General features: G+C 41.1%; 1 protein-coding gene across 1 annotated transcript in view; it reads right to left on the bottom strand.

The window, feature by feature from the left end:
* Positions 1 to 17,702, bottom strand: part of AQR (aquarius intron-binding spliceosomal factor) — a 78,418-nt gene that overhangs the window by 23,167 nt on the left and 37,549 nt on the right. Inside the window, exons 17-24 of the mRNA XM_061612804.1 lie at positions 17,387 to 17,565; positions 10,618 to 10,785; positions 9,969 to 10,138; positions 4,358 to 4,599; positions 3,461 to 3,601; positions 2,585 to 2,654; positions 1,478 to 1,588; positions 66 to 175 (exon numbers count right to left, since the gene is read on the bottom strand). Coding sequence (XP_061468788.1) covers positions 66 to 175; positions 1,478 to 1,588; positions 2,585 to 2,654; positions 3,461 to 3,601; positions 4,358 to 4,599; positions 9,969 to 10,138; positions 10,618 to 10,785; positions 17,387 to 17,565 — 1,191 coding nt within the window. The remainder of the gene's footprint in view (positions 1 to 65; positions 176 to 1,477; positions 1,589 to 2,584; positions 2,655 to 3,460; positions 3,602 to 4,357; positions 4,600 to 9,968; positions 10,139 to 10,617; positions 10,786 to 17,386; positions 17,566 to 17,702) is intronic.

The following is a 17,702-nucleotide window of genomic DNA, read 5'->3' as shown; positions in this document are numbered from 1 at the left end:
ATTCAGGAGAGACTTGAAAACATACATATATTTATGATTTGGCTTGTTATTAGCTATCAGCTCACCTGCTGAAATCTTTCTCTGTCTCCAGTTCTTCTTCTCCATGACCAAGACGCAGGAGATGGCGTTCATCAATGTCTAGAGCCATGATTTTCTCAAACAGCTGGTTCAAGGCCTGAAGATTGACAAGAGCAACAGGAAAGAAGATTTTAAAAATCCAGAGGCTGTTACAGAGAAATGCTAGAGAAATAATTCCTATTTTGGTAGAAACTGAAACCAAAGCAAATATGAAGAGGATATTTATACCAGAGTCCTTACTGCCATAAAAAAAGCTCTCAACCCTTCTTCGTTCAATCCAATCTCAATCCAATACACATACCTGCTGAGAAAAGCTCTTCTAGGGAAGACCAAAGGTCCTATTTAGTCTAATGCCAACTGACATTAGGCAGGTGCCCTCACTAATTGAGTTAAGACAGTTGCGGTTGGCAAGGGAACACAGGTAGGGATGCACTGCTCACCTGTCTTCTCAATGCTAAGCGTTGCAGCCAGTTCCTGAGAGGGAGGGGGCAAGGTGCAGGGAGCTCAACACAGGGGCAGAAATGTCAGATTGCCGTTGCACCTGCACTGTTTGAGCATACACCACATTCTATATAAGTGAGTGGTTTTGTAGATAGCATACTCCAAGGGTGGTTTTACAGATTAGCAACGAGACGCACAAGCACTATAGATTTAGGGCAGAAGCAGTCCTTTCGGCCAAAATGGGGTTGCCATGAAAAAGAGCATCCACCATTTCAGTCCTCTCTATGGGCCATAGAATGTAGGATCATTTATCCCTCTGAAACATCACCATCACTTGTGCTATGCTTCGTGAATAGCACAAGGATTATGTATGAATCCTGCTCTGTGGTTTGTTTATTGCCAACAAACTATTATCTGAAGCATTTGGCTTACAAACCTTGGTTTCTTTTAAATATGACATGGTGTTACATGTGAAATCAGCACCCTTCCTTAATCATGATTTGTATGGCCATCTAACTCCAGACTCTGACCAAGCTAAAAGGCATAAGGCAAGAGCACCTGGAAAATGAAACAAAACTTGGAGAAACAAGCCATGGTTCATTTTTTTCATCTGCAAGACAACTTATGTCTTCTTGAACAAAACAAACCCATGGCTTATTAGTGTTATGTGAAAACTAGGTCTACAGTGTATTTTCCTGACCTGAAGCCAATGATGTAGAACAGGCATGGAGAAAAAACACAACATGATGACAGTAAGTGAACTTACATGTTGCATGAAGATGCTGTCTTAAGTCTAAAATGTTAAGTCTGAAATGGGGTACCACCAACAGTTTCACCAGAGCTACATGCCTCCCATCCCACAGTAGTGCATCAGGAAAAAACAGATTGGTTTTCTGCACAACCAAATGCAAGCCACATTACAAACTGAAAGGAATAAAAGGACATCATGTTCATTTACCTGATTGGAATGTGTAACAATAAGGGTCCTCTGTTCAGGAAAGTTGTGATAGAGATTAGATATTATCTGCACTGCAACATCAGTTTTACCTGTACCAGGTGGCCCCACCACCTGTAAAAAGAAAAATTATATAGTACTTGTAATCATTTGGTGAAACACATGCATTGGGCAAGAACAAAGCACCAGTGGTTTGTTTTTGTTTTGTTTTTTAAAATGAGATGATCCATAAGCCCATAGGGCAGGGAAGCTTGCATGGAAGGGAACAGGTTTGCATGGAGGCGAATGCACATGTAGGCAACAAGAAACAATTGGCGAGGGAATTCCAAAGACCTAGATATGAGTAGCTCATGGTCATCTGGGAACAGATGGCATAAGATATCATGGAGGGGATACATTTTGAGAGTTTAATGGAGGGAAATGTAACAGGATCCGGTCTGCCAGCTGGATCCTAAGCACCCCCACCAAGCCACTTTTGACAGGTGGGTAGGCATTGCAAGCCCTACTTGCAGCAGGGATCAGCTGTACTTGGGAGCTCTCTGTGGAGATCCATTTGCCAAGGAACAATTGGGAGCGCCCTTTAAGGCTCCTGGTTGTTCCTTTGCAACTATATTTTTCCCTGCCCCACAGATGATGTCAGGTGTAGGGCAAATGGGCATGGCTTAGGAAAAACAGCTTGCCAGGGCTAATTTGGCCTGCAGGCAAGATGTTCCCAATGCTTGGTTTAATGATTCTCTTGTGGAGCAAAAAGGGATAATGCAAAAGAAAGGAAGGAATTTGCTCCTGTAAAAGGAATTAAAAGTAGCTTTTCATACAGCTACTACTCTGTCACCTGGAACAAAAACTGCAGCCAATGGAAATGTATGTTTTTGGACAGTTGATACCATACTTTTTATGGGAAAAAACTCCAATTTTCTCTCTTCCCACCCACCCCCACCTTGAGTACCTAGTGAAAAATCTACTCAATATCAGAGTACACCAAGCTTTGGGCAGTATTTCATTTTACACAGCGGGCAGAAGAAATTAGAATTACATGCACTTCAGAGATCAGCTAATATTAAAGAACATAATTTGTTAATAAAAGAAGCATGTAGTAATATGCATCATTACCATTGTCAATCCAGGCTGCATTCCTGCACGTATAGCTTCAATCTGGGTGTGAGTAAACTGAATCGTATTGCTGCAAATTAAAGTAAATTCAGTTAATCCAGAGCATGATACAGTAGGCTGAAACTATATTAATTTCTTCAAGTTAGTCCCCATGAACATTTTCCTTCAAGTTGTTCATCCTTTCAGTCAGAGACTTGAACTTGCTTAAAGAAAATCTGTGTTTTACAGGATTTGGGCAGATGAAGGAATTCACAAATATCAAGACAAATCAATTTCTACCTTGTGGGCTGAGATAACACTACAGTATTTCAGGTCATTCCACGACCCTTCTGAAATTATTAAGTTACAGTTCATTGTATGTAATTAGGATATTGCAAAACCACTGACAAAAACAGCTAATCTGATCAGTGTCAGACGTCCTATTTTATCACAAGCTTGAAATGTCTGGATATTTATTGCTAAATGTCATTTTAACACGCCCAAGTACATACAAAACAAAACTATGCTAACAATATAGCAAGGAGACACTACTAAACAACGCAAAATGATACAACTTTGTTTAACAACAACAACCACCCTGGTTTATCCATATAAATATAATTTGCACATCTGAAGATCATTTTAATTCTCCATTAGTAGGTTATCACAATTTACAATTATCTCAAGAAAATAATTTTGCTAGTTTGAATATTTTCAAAACTAAACAATGACATCTGAAAACAAATGGAGAAAGCAAACCCAGGCCCTATAAACATGGTTTCTTGTTTTTAAGTTGTTTCACTGACAGACATTTTGTAATGCAAGGGCCCTCAATACCATGACTCAATCCCTCTACAACCACATATATTCCTCCACAAAGATGTACAGGGATAATACCGTTTGGGTTGATTGTATGGGTAAGGTCCTCTGTTGGGGATGATATGGGGCTCAACAATCAATGTTTTTGAGCCTTCAGCTTTTTCTTCATCACACTCTTTCCTTTTCTTTACAGTGTCACTTCCGACAGGAAATGTTATCCTATTGAAGAAAATCGTTGTTCTTCAGCTTCATATATTTCTTAAGTGAAATTATTCCCCAACAAAACTATTTTCAGATGCCATACCCTCAAAACTTTGTGACCTTTATAACAAAATGAAGATGACAACATGATGCAGGAAAGATTAAATATGAGGTGACTGAAGCCCATGAGGATAGAGTATGGTCTTTTTCTTTTCATTTTTTAAGAGTTGGTTTTTAAGAGAGAGACTAGATCAGGAGACAGTTTTATATACAGGTCAGCAGTTGCTGTAGGCAACAGCAACATAGGACAGACATAAGGATATCAATAAAATAGATTTCTAGAGCCTTGAGACAGAGAAAGAAATAAGAACAGAAATGACATATAATAAATGTAAAATTGCAAAAAAGAAAACGGCTGTTAATTAGCATTCAGCTCATGAGCCACATCCTGCTCACATCAATGTAGCAAAAGGCCACTCCCTTGAATCCTCCTGAAGCAGAAGCTGTAAAGCTTACAGCATTCATGAATTCAGTCAAAAAGAAAGCACCTAATAAATTAGCAATGTAAAAGAACCCTTTTGTGGATCATGCAGAATTTTCCAGAAGTACAACATATGCAAATTACACAGAAACGAAACATTAGCATGGTTTCCCATGACAGACATATCCATGTACAGGAACGTGAGATTCAGATTGGAACAGGCCTGACAATCAACAGACGTAGTATGAAAATGAACCGTATTTAGAGATTTGAGTTGGGTTTTTTTTAATCACCTAAATGGAGGAATCTGGAGTGCAGGGTCTTCAACGGTTACTTTAATGCTATATCCAGGAAAGCTGGCTTTTAAGTGACCAATAGAGAGGAAGGTATCATTAAAATCCAGGGAGGCAATCTGATTTGGCATTTTTGAATAGTGAGCACTACTTGGGTCTCCATAACCAAGAATAATGTCATGTAACCAATCAGGAACCACACAGTCAGTGTTCATCAAATTCCTTATAGTCTCCAGAACAGCCTGCAATAAAAGAGAACATAATTAAGTACCAGATTTGTCCTCTGGTTTTAAACACCTTTACACTTAACTTCATGAGCTATTTCAGCTTTCCTCTGTGTTTCAGAGAAAGAAGTTCTATTCTACTGACAGGTGTTTGGTCAGACTGAATCAGTTACTATATTTTCTGCTCACATCAGCCCACAAAGAACTGGTTCAGCGAAACAAGCAGTATTTAGACAGCCTCTAACTACCAAATTATCCCATTAGAAAAAGCAAATTCTGTACAGCTAACAAAAAATTGATGATGTTGTTCTTTGGATCATCTGCAGAGGAAAATTAGCCAGAAAAGAGATATTGTTGTAAACATGGACTCATCAACAAACATGCAATTTGTAGGCAACACTGCAGAGTGAACATTCTATAAACAGAGATGGACAAAATGGATTATACACTATCTCCATCATCATGTGCAGAATTGATAGCTGAATTCTTCTGCACATTTATGTCCAGCGAACAATGTCAAAAAGCAGTGACAAAACACAATGGGAAGAGAAGATGGAGGGGACTTTTTCAGGATCACTTGCAAAGCTGCACCTGAAATTCAATTTCAAATTTTAAAGCAAGAATATAGGTATCTGGAGGATGCTTCAGTGTAAGGAGGAAAAATCTCAATCAATACCATAGTACAAGCTTAAGTGCTGATTGTCACTGGTCTGACGGCACATGAGGCCACCACTTTGCTGAAGCTAAGCAGGTCTGGGTCTGGTCAGTGCCTGGATGGGAGACTGCCTGGGAACCACATGTATGCCACCTTGGGTTCCATGGTGAAAGAAAGGTGGGGTATAAATGTAATAAATAAATAAATAAATACCCCAACTCAACTTCAAGATCTTTTGGACAGATTTCATGAGGGTTTCCTTAAGATATTCAAGATAAAGTAGTTCTATTAAAACCATCCTTTCCTCTCCGCAAACACAAAGAGTCAGACATAAGAAACTATGGATCATTACAAGAATGAGCTTAGGTGAGCCTCATGCTTGGCCACTCATCCTCTGGTGGATTCAACAGGACACTGGAAGCTTTTGCATTTGTTTTAGATTAACCACACTTCAGAATTTCATCTGAACCCAGACAAACTGTGATTAGACTTGACTATGGTCTGATGAAACAAGCCAGCTTCATAAACCAAAATACTAAGGTACAACTGGCGACAATACTGTTCACTTTTTGGCACCACTCGAAGATACACTGCCCTCTACAGTGAACTGATGAAATTGAGGTCAGCTGCTAATTACTTGAATTATCTGCTCCATCATTAAGATTGTGTCATTTTAACAGTAGCCTGGTACACGTCATGAGAAGCCATACTTGCAGACAAATGATGGCTTACCATGAACGAGCATACTGCTAAAATTGTGCATGCTCCACTCCTTTTTCCAACGGGGAAGGAAATAAACCACAACGCTGGCTTAGCATTGCATGCGAACCAGCACTCATGGTTTCTCTCCAAACAAACCATGAGTTGAAGCCAACAACAACAAAAAAGCCATCTTCTTGTGGTTTGGAGAAAAAACCATGAGCACTGGGTCACATCTAAAACTAAACTAGCCCTGTTTTTGTTTTGGTTTTGTTTCCTCTCTCATCAGCAAGGGGAGGAGCAGGGTAGACATGCTGTGGCCAGCTTACACCAACATGCTGCTTATTTGTGGTAAGCCATAGTTTGTTTTTAACTATGGCATACTATTATGTGTGAGCTGACTCATTCATTTTAAATTTTCTTTTGAATGTGCCATATGATTCTAATAATTGTTTTTTTTAACAGAATCTGGGATTATTAATTTAATAAAGGGTGGGCTAGAAACGGACATTTTGTAGGGAGGGACCAGAAGTGAAAGCTTAAAATCTCCTCCTTGTAACCATACTGAGGGAGAACATAGTATTCTTAAGTTTGAATATAAGAACATAAGAACATAAGAAGAGCCTGCTGGATCAGGCCAGTGGCCCATCTAGTCCAGCATCCTGTTCTCACAGTGGCCAACCAGGTGCCTGGGGGAAGCCCGCAAGCAGGACCTGAGTGCAAGAACACTCTCCCCTCCTGAGGCTTCCGGCAACTGGTTTTCAGAAGCATGCTGCCTCTGACTAGGGTGGCAGAGCACAGCCATCACGGCTAGTAGCCATTGATAGCCCTGTCCTCCATGAATTTGTCTAATCTTCTTTTAAAGCCATCCAAGCTGGTGGCCATTACTGCATCTTGTGGGAGCAAATTCCATAGTTTAACTATGCGCTGAGTAAAGAAGTACTTCCTTTTGTCTGTCCTGAATCTTCTAACATTCAGCTTCTTTGAATGTCCACGAGTTCTAGTATTATGAGAGAGGGAGAAGAACTTTTCTATATAGTCATTGAGAGGAATAAATAGTTGATTTTAAAAAGGCAGCTGCATTGTTTACTCTTTCTGAAAATAAGGAAGCTACACAGCTCATATGAAATGCTTCAGTTAACAGTAAAAAAAGATGTACTGCTTATGAATCTACGCACCATAGCCAAATCAAATTACTTTCCTTCAAAAATACAACAAAAGGTTGTGAAATTCAAATCCTTATCTAAGCAGACTATTGTCACTTTCGCTGGGATCTGATTCTTGTATAAATTGCTCCAGAAAGAGCAGCTCCAGGGCACAGCTGTGCAAAGGAAGCAATGTCTGAGCAGGATGCCCATAAAATACAGCAGCTTCCTCCTAGCAGATCTGCATGAGCGCAGTGGCTGGAAAAAATGCACCAATGAAAGCACATGAGCTGTCACCAGAAAACAGTGGCTACATCTGTGTGTACACCAGGTCAATCAATGTAGCTCCAGGACCATTCAGAGTCCCATGTGGTGCAATATACAAATATATTTATTATCATGTTATGAAATGCTAAACAAGTAACACATACTTAAAAAAGCTGAAATTCCAGTACTCCAAATATCCATTCATCAGCTTGCCAGCAGATACCTCCCTGCTTCCCCAAGTGATGGTCCCTGTTCAGTATGGCATGGTAGTAGTCCCTATGAGGATGGGGGTGTCAGGTTCCCTCCTGTGGACACCGCCTTGCCACGGTCCCACCTCAGGGTTCTGCTCTCAAAACGGTTCTCTCATCAGCTCTAGCAAAGATCTCTCAAGATCCCCCTGCTAGGCAGCACCACCAGACACTCTCTATAAACAATACTGCCTTGAGACTGTGCCTTCGTCTCCTCCTGGCTTACTGCTACTTTGTGGCTGGGTGCACTTACAGGCCTCAACCCCCCTGTATCTTTGTGCCTATAAAGATTACAGCCCTGGGTTGCTCTGGATAACTGATGATGTTACACTATCTCTTCACCGCTGCCACCATTGATACTGTTTCCCAACCTTGGTATATGCCCTGTCCACCCTTCTGGTCTGTGGAAGCCCAGCCAAGGATCAGGCGTTTTGGTAAACCAAGAAATATTTATTTATATACACAGGGAATAACAAGATTACTTAAAGGTATAGTCAACAAGCGTGTGGTTTCATAAGATGTGTTACTCTTTATGTTTCTAAGTCATCAATATCCTGCCTCACTACCCGCCTAATCCAATCCACCCTCCAACCCTCTGAACCAACAGAACCCCCTCTCAAATGTCATCCTCTCATTTATACTTTCAAGCACTCAAACGCTCAGCCAAACATCATACAACATTCTCCAACATTCTAACCCATGTACTCCCCCCTCTCACTCAGTCTACTTACCACATATACGCTAATAAACCCACACTTACCATATTTACAGTATTATATATACAGGGACACCACAGGGGGTCTTCTCGTACCATGCAAAGCTTTCAGATGTAACCCACCTTTTATCTCACTAAGACCTTAGTGAAACTTGAAAACATGCCCCTACATGTACAGATCCAATGACACCAACCTTATCTTTTCTGAGACTGAATCAATTGCTGCCAATAATAAACTAATTAATATATGTTGAGTAAATACATTAAATTCACAAGCACAAGAAGATTACAGGTCAGCCTAAAACTGCATCAGTAATTGCAAAGGGCTCTTTCTCTGTCTCAAAAGTCCTATTTAATCCATTAAAAAGCACTAGACAAATATAATCTTAAATTTAGATGGAATTTCACCAATTCCGGACAACTGACAACTCAACTGACAACTCTAAAAGCAAAGTGCCAGTCTGCTCATAATTCTAAGTGCCATATCAGATGGATAGCATCTCATGATCAGTGAGGAAGAGTAGAGTTTTGCATGGATTTGCATAATATCTAAACTCACTTGATATGAAGCAGCAGCTGTATTTATGATACACAAGATTATCTGAGGTGACCAGTTAAAAATGGCAACATTCAGTCTTTCAAAAATGCATTTAATTCAACAGAGAACTACTATAAAAGGAAACAACCTCCAAAATACTAATGTTTCCTTGATGTGGTGGCTACAAGCAATAAAAGGCAAAAGGGCAGACCTACCATAGAGAAGTGCTGACTGCCATATTTAGCTATCACTTTATGTTTGTGCTTCTACAAGCTGTCATGTTTGTTTAATTTAGGAGACTACATAAGATGTTCACATCTTTCTCCCTACAGGCTCAGCAAAGAAATCAAGCTGTCTCCTATCTGCTTGACACACTGTCAACATTTGTCATTAGTGAGAATGGCTTACCTTATTTTTTATTATGTGAGCAAGGAGGCACAGAGCAGATGGGGATAACCTATTCTCCGGGATATAGCAATCCTTAAAAGCAGACTGAAACTAATCAATTGGTTTATCTTTTAACATGAGAAAAATGTGAAACTAAAGAGACACTGCCAAATCATTTCTATATTATCTGGTTGTCTGAGTGTCCTCTGCTTGCAAATAACCTTTTAAACTTTGAAGGCAAAACTTTCATTTTCAGCAGAACACAGAGCAATCTTTTCAGCATTTGATGCAGCTTTTAAACCGTTTCACTGAGAAAAAGGAAATACCAGTGTCATTCGTTTGGTACTAGTAGAAGCAGCAGATATTTTAGTGGCATATTCTTCATTTAACTATTACTACATTATAAATTATAAAACAGAACTACCTTGCTTGCAGTCCTGGGAGCTCTGATGCACTAATTATAAATCATCCAAAATTAATATAGCTTTACTATGGTGACCTACATAGTTGCTGTGGATGTTGCCCAACATTTGGCGACTTCTAACATTCATTATTCTGTCATCACAAAAACCATTTGGAAGTTTAGATCTTCAGAAGTATGGTATGAAGTTTCATCATGAATGGATTTAACAAAGACAATTAAGCAGTGCAAAGAAATTATGTTAACCACTATCTTTTTAAATGGGCATATCTGCTTAAGCATTTTCAAACAGAGAACTGTCCTGTAGCTTACTTTGAAGTTGTTTTCTTTTGGCTTTCTCCTCATTATTATATTAAATGTCTCGTAGACATCTTCCGTTCCATTTTGGATGGTATTCGTCATGTCCTGTTGATACTGGTTAGGATCCAAGAACACTCTAAATGTTCTCGAATCACCCTTAAGTCTTGGTTTGGGTTCTGGTCCTGCTTGTAGAAAGACAAAATTTAAAGTTGTTCAAAGATTTATAAACAAAACAGAGAACGCCTTGTGAAAAACAGCATTTGAGAAATCAGTTGAAGCTATGAGCAACCCTCTCCAACTTATTCCAGCTTTCCCTGCCACTTCTCCTCCTCCGCCTAGCAGGACTGCCCCTTCCTGGGTCATGTCCAGCAATCCAGCTGCCAAGAACAGGCTGCTGGCACGGAGAATGGCAGCTCTACATAGTGGCCTGTGTCACTGAATGGGTCACATCACTCAGCTCAGTTCTATCATCTCTAGAGCACGCACTCCCACAAGGACTGGCACATTCAGGGTTTCTGTGCTTGCCCATCCCAGCCAGGTTGTTACAGGAAAGGGAACACTTGCCAAACAGAACTACGCACTAGCCCCAATCACGCACATGCTGTTAGTGGGGAAATACAGACTGTGTTTTTGTATTTCAACTAGTCCCAAGTTATCATACCCTCTTCAATGACACGTCCTTTATCATCCAGCATGCCCTGGATTTCACATCCTCTCACATACACCAGGCCGGTCTGCTCAACAAATAGTTGCCTTCTATCAAACTTTGTTCCATAAGGCTGTGTGGGACGGACAGTAATCAAAAAGCAAACGTCGTGCTTGCGCAGACCTAAATAAAAAAGAAAATTCACTGCATTTGGCTCACATGCGGACATAACAGTTATTTTATTATGTAACTTCTGTAGGTAATTTAGATCAGTGAAAGGAAAGTGAGATTATACAGAAATTTTTATAAATGTATATAAGTTAGCCAGTAAAAGCTTTATTTCTGTCCTCAGGCTATCATTAATATGTGGTTCTTATATTTAGATAAATTTGTAGACCACTTCCCACGCAAAGATCTCTGTTAGGAACGTAGAATATAGTATTTGACAAGGGGCCTGCAAATTATGGCTAACTTGGGTAGCCAGACCATTATTTGTAACACACACACCCAAACACACACACTCCTCTTCTCCTTGTTGGCTTTCTGGCACATACAGAGGAGGGCTGAGCCTTTTATCTCATCTGAAACTTGTGTGGAAGACACACCTCATCTCAGTGTGGCATAAGATGAGAAGTTGACAATTTCCCTCAGGGAATGAGGGGGCAGGATCAATCATCCCCTTGCTCCAGATTGGACACACTCAGAAGCAGTGAGAAAGATTCTTGTCACTTCCGAGTGATCCCCGTCCCCAAACCCAGTCCAGCTTAGGGCAAGTGAATGATTCTGCCACTCCAAAGGACCAAGGGAGGGAAAGAATCAACCTCACAACAAACTTGGACATACCCCAAGGCGGCAAAAATCTACTGGTGCTTCTGAGGTGAGAGGGCGATCCTTTGTCTCAGAGGAGCAGCAAGCTTGTCCACTTATGTCATGCTGGACAATGATACAAACATGCCGGGAAAGATTGGGAGCTTTCCAGCCTGAATGAACAATCCTGTCCTTCTCCTGATATAAAGCATCAACTTCACATTTGTCGTGCTGTGCGGAATTCAGCCAGACCCACTGCTCAGCATAAAGCACCAGCCTGAGGCTTGGATGTCAGAAACAAGACAGGTTCAGATGCAAAAAATATTAAGAGTCTTTATTGCACCTAGTCTGTGCATTACACGGTTTTCCAGCTCCTTCCAGACTTTCGGTTTTCCACAGCATTATATCACTAACAGTGCCCTTGGCAGCCTCATCTGCTGTCTGACCTTGGCACGTCTTCATCGCCAGCCTAACTGGCTTTAACTCCATAATTGCTGTTTCTCAACTGTCTTTGTGGAAACACTCACTAAACTCCTCAGTGGCCAATAACATTAGCATGGGAGGGATTCAGAAGTATCAAATACATCCCTAGAACACAAGAATGCATGTCCTAAGTATGCTGGCTACTTTAAAAAAAAGGCTTTGCGTATTGGTTTATCTTTTGCCTCGCAATCCTCACCACTCCTCAATTGTCCAATATCAGTTTGGCAACTGATTCACTACGGCAAGGGTACTCCCAATGGTTGTGCCTAGGTTCTAGAGCTCCCTCCCAAGGGAGGCTCCGTCTCATCCCCTTGCTAATGAGCTTTCACTGAAAAGTGACAAGATTTCTTCCTTTCTCCAGTTTCCAATTCTCAGAGGAAGGACATCGTTCAGAAGGCGATCCTTTATTTGCTATCCATTTCCAAAGATGGAGAAGTACATTTTTGTATCTTTGCTGGTGTTCTTCTTACTTTGCATCTTTCCTGTGTTACTACTGTTCCTACAGAGAATCTAACCTAGAAAATTATATTTCTCTCATTATTCATCCTAGAAATCTGTGTCAAATTTATTTTTATTAATTTTAAAGCCTTTTTATTGGTCAATGTCATATGATGGTGAAGGTGATGTGTTTCAAACTGGAGGTTATGTTCTATTTCTATTTTGGGTGCATTAACAGTTGAATCTGAAACTGCAGTTTGATGTAAAATCAGACTGATTACAATATGTTGCTATTTCAGCAATGCCTCTAGCTGTTGGAAAAAACAAACTTGGCCTGCCCAAGATGCATGTGTTCAGCCCGCTATGCTTAAACCACTCCACTTAAGGAAAGGTGGGCATAGTCAATTAAAAAAAATAGAGCACACCCAGAATTATGCTAGAATATATTTCACCTCCCACTGTTTTATCTTGTGCCAACTGAGACACTCCTCATGTCATTGGAAACTATTCTGCAGAATAGTCAGTGCCATTATTGCACAATTATTTTTGGAGTTTTTTTAATGTTGTAAAGTGTTGCTATACTTCACATATTCACAGAAACAGAAGCAAAATAAAATGATGTCCTATAGGAAACTTAACTAAAATTGCAAAGTAAATCAAACATATTTAAAGTGACTATCTGCTTTATATCAACAGTCTTAATATTGTTGCTTCCTCCGAGATCAGCACAGCACGTCTTGTTTCTGTTATTTGAGCTGATTGCAGGTGTTGCCACCCCTCACCATATGTTTAGAGGCATGTTACCAAATTCTTTCAAGCTACACAGGAAGTAGATTGGACTGTGAAAGACCAACCCAAATTGTGTTTGCATTAGTACAAATTTGTTGGGCAGTACAGTATCAGAGAGAAGGGCAGGTTTCCTGCTCCCCTGGTGCATTCACTATAGCTGCCCAAGTGCTTTTGAAAGTGTGATAGAAACATATGTTGGCTATAGGTATGTTCTTAAACCGCAAGGTGGTTTTTTTTGCCTATTAGTGAATTTCTCTGCTTTTTAATCCGGGAGGAAAGAAATGGGATCCTGTGCAAGTTTGCTGAGAATGGATTGATCATTTGCATGTTTATTGAGTTCAGTGGGATTTATTCCCCTGCAGTCATGCTTAGGATAGGTGAAACTGACCACAGGGGATGGGGAGGGGAGGAGGAGGGAAGGATTGATCATTTGTATGTTTACTGAGTTCAATGGGATTTACTCCTGTGCAATCATGCTTAGAACAGGTAAAACTGACCGGGGAGGGGGAGGAGAAGAGGGAGAGAGAGAGAGGGCTGGAGTGGGCAGGGGAGGAAGAAGAAGGGAGGGGAGGGGAGGAAGAAGGAAGAGGAGAAGGGAAAAGCAGGTCTGATGATTTGCTTGTTTATTGAGTTTAGTGGGATTTACTCCCATGCAATCATGGTTAGGATAGGTAAAACTGACCATGGGTGAGGAGGAGAGGGAGGGAAGAGGATTGGAAGGGGAGGAGGAGGGGCAAAGGAAGGGAGAGGGAAGGGGCAAAAGGGAGGTGATGGGAGGGAGGAGGAGGGGAGGGCAGGTTTGATCATTTGCATGTTTTTTCAGTTGAATGGGATTTACTCCTGTGCAATCATGTTTAGGATTGGTGAAACTGGGTTGCGAGAGGGGGAGATTGGGTGGGTGGGCACTGGGCAGAGGGGAAGCCCCTCTCTTTTCCAAAAGGAAAACATTGGGAACAGTATCATTGTTTTTCAGCATTTCCCCCACCTTTTTGTTCTACAGCAGGCACATGTAGCTTCCCACCCAAATTTAAACCAAAGCTATCTCTGGCCACATCCACACCAGACCTTTATTGCACTTTAGAAAGTCATGGCCTCTCCCAAAGAATCCTGGGAAGTGTAGTTAGTGAAGGGTGCTGAAGGGTGCTTAATGGACAATATAAAAACTGACAAATCACCGGGCCCGGATGGCATCCACCCGAGAGTTCTCAAAGAACTCAGATGTGAAATTGCTGATCTGCTAACTAAAATATGTAACTTGTCCCTTGGGTCCTCCTCCATGCCTGAAGACTGGAAAGTGGCAAATGTAACGCCAATCTTCAAAAAGGGATCCAGAGGGGATCCCGGAAATTACAGGCCAGTTACCTTAACTTCTGTCCCTGGAAAACTGGTAGAAAGTATGATTAAAGCTAGATTAACTAAGCACATAGAAGAACAAGCCTTGCTGAAGCAGAGCCAGCATGGCTTCTGCAAGGGAAAGTCCTGTCTCAGTAACCGATTAGAATTCTTTGAGAGTGTCAACAAGCATATAGATAGAGGTGATCCAGTGGACATAGTGTACTTAGACTTTCAAAAAGCGTTTGACAAGGTACCTCACCAAAGACTTCTGAGGAAGCTTAGCAGTCATGGAATAAGAGGAGAGGTCCTCTTGTGGATAAGGAATTGGTTGAGAAGCAGAAAGCAGAGAGTAGGAATAAACGGACAGTTCTCCCAATGGAGGGCTGTAGAAAGTGGAGTCCCTCAAGGATCGGTATTGGGACCTGTACTTTTCAACTTGTTCATTAATGACCTAGAATTAGGAGTGAGCAGTGAAGTGGCCAAGTTTGCTGACGACACTAAATTGTTCAGGGTTGTTAAAACAAAAAGGGATTGCGAAGAGCTCCAAAAAGACCTCTCCAAACTGAGTGAATGGGCGGAAAAATGGCAAATGCAATTCAATATAAACAAGTGTAAAATTATGCATATTGGAGCAAAAAATCTGAATTTCACATATACGCTCATGGGGTCTGAACTGGCAGTGACTGACCAGGAGAGAGACCTCGGGGTTGTAGTTTACAGCACGATGAAAATGTCGACCCAGTGTGCGGCAGCTGTGAAAAAGGCAAATTCCATGCTAGCGATAATTAGGAAAGGTATTGAAAATAAAACAGCCGATATCATAATGCCATTGTATAAATCTATGGTGCGGCTGCATTTGGAATACTGTGTACAGTTCTGGTCGCCTCATCTCAAAAAGGATATTATAGAGTTGGAAAAGGTTCAGAAGAGGGCAACCAGAATAATCAAGGGGATGGAGCGACTCCCTTATGAGGAAAGGTTGCAGCATTTGGGGCTTTTTAGTTTAGAGAAAAGGCGGGTCAGAGGAGACATGATAGAAGTGTATAAAATTATGCATGGCATTGAGAAAGTGGATAGAGAAATGTTTTTCTCCCTCTCTCATAATACTAGAACTCGTGGACATTCAAAGAAGCTGAATGTTGGAAGATTCAGGACAGACAAAAGGAAGTACTTCTTTACTCAGCGCATAGTTAAACTATGGAATTTGCTCCCACAAGATGCAGTAATGGCCACCAGCTTGGATGGCTTTAAAAGAAGATTAGAAAAATTCCTGGAGGACAGGGCTATCAATGGCTACTAGCCATGATGGCTGTGCTGTGCCACCCTAGTCAGAGGCAGCATGCTTCTGAAAACCAGTTGCCGGAAGCCTCAGGAGGGGAGAGTATTCTTGCACTCGGGTCCTGCTTGCGGGCTTCCCCCAGGCACCTGGTTGGCCACTGTGAGAACAGGATGCTGGACTAGATGGGCCACTGGCCTGATCCAGCAGGCTCTTCTTATGTTCTTAGAGTTGCTAGGAGATGCCCTGTTCCCGTCACAGAGCTTCAATCAGAGCAGCTGACTGTTAAACCAGTCTGGCCACTGGAGCTCTGTCAGGGGAATAGGAGTCTCCTCTCAGCACCCTTCACAAACTACACTTCCCAGGATTCTTTGGAGAAAGCCATGAGTTTCTAAAAAGGTCTGGCATGGGTGTGGCTCCCTGATTAGCCAAGCCAAGCAACTACGAGACTGGCTTTTAGAACAGCTGGTTCTTATTGGGCATGCCCGACATTATCATTGACTCCTATGCTAAATTTCTTAAATTAATTAAAAATCAGCCAGGCATTTTTTTAACATTTAAACTGCAGAAGATGAAGGTCAGAGTATGGGGCAAGGCCAATAATAGCATTACAGGTACACTGTGAACATGGCTGATTTTTAATTAATTTCAACCAATTATAAGAATACTGACAGAAAAAAGTCCAAAAGGGGTCTGGTTTTTTTTCCTGTTTTTACACTTTGAACTCTCAATTCTCTCTGATTGTTTTGTGTATCGCTATGATAATTTAGAGGGCTGTTAAGCAAGCATTTCTGAGTTCAGGACTATACATTTTGTAAGGTTTTGTTTTGAAATGAGCTTATGGGAAGCATCAGAATGGCATGGGGGATATTTTCAATTTAACACTGCGGAATGCGAAAAATCCATGCTGGCTGTATAATACAACCCCAGAATATATAAATTCAGTTTTGCAGAATTTTGAACTAGCAGTCAATATTCCTCCAAAGCATTTGTTCCTATGTCACTTGCCAACAAAGTCAATCCAAGTGTAATACCACAAGTAGCCAAGTGTTGCCTTGAGAGAGTACACTAGGAAACAGAGAGAAGACTGTACCTGTATGCAAATTCTGACAACTTAGAAACTCTGCCAGAGAAATGTTTGTTTTAGTTAAGAGTCCTTCACGCCTTTCATATCCACTACTATATGGGCTCAGCAGAATCAGACCTTTTATTAATACCCAATGATTTATGAAATCTTCCAATTTTAACTGATTTGCGTTTTGAAAGATACAGGAAAGCATAGTGGATAGTGACATATAATGAATACTGCATTCTCAACACCTCCAGATCAATCTCACAACAGTTGACCCTGGATAAGGAGCTCATGCCCATAGATCCCTCAGTGGGAATTAGATACCCCATAATCTCTCTTGTCATACTCGCTACTCAGATGGTTACACTGACAAAAGAACACTTTTTCTTTCTTCCAAAAACATAGAACTAGGGAGAGTTGATGATCCCAATCTATTAGATACTGAGAGCATTATCATTCCCTTTTTAAACAGGAAGACTTGCCAAGAAAGGGATGCATGTAAACATAACAAGGATATGAACATTCACCCCAAATAATCGAGGATGTGACATCACACTGCCATAGCTACAGACGTATATACATACCTTCCCATTCATCTTTGATGTTGTCTCTAACATTCAAGTTAACTGTAACATCTGCTCGGACTCTCATGGGCCAGTTTTCTCCGATGTTGGGCTTTGCCACCTCTATGACCGTGAAAGAGACAATGGGCTGTGCCATTCGGGCCCATCCACCAAAGACAATGCCTCCATATTCAGATTGCCTAAAGACCAAGACCAAAATGAGCCTTCTGCATACAGACTTTAAAAATGCACAGAAGCACCCCTCAGTACAGACTTGTTAATGGCATCATTTAGAAACGCAGACAGAATTATAGAGCTGCAAGGGACCATGTGGTCT

The sequence above is a fragment of the Rhineura floridana genome, chromosome 2, assembly GCF_030035675.1.
Source record: "Rhineura floridana isolate rRhiFlo1 chromosome 2, rRhiFlo1.hap2, whole genome shotgun sequence".
Taxonomy (NCBI): domain Eukaryota; kingdom Metazoa; phylum Chordata; class Lepidosauria; order Squamata; family Rhineuridae; genus Rhineura; species Rhineura floridana.
Note: the sequence above shows the minus strand (reverse complement) of the source record. Positions and strands in the feature narration are given on the sequence as shown.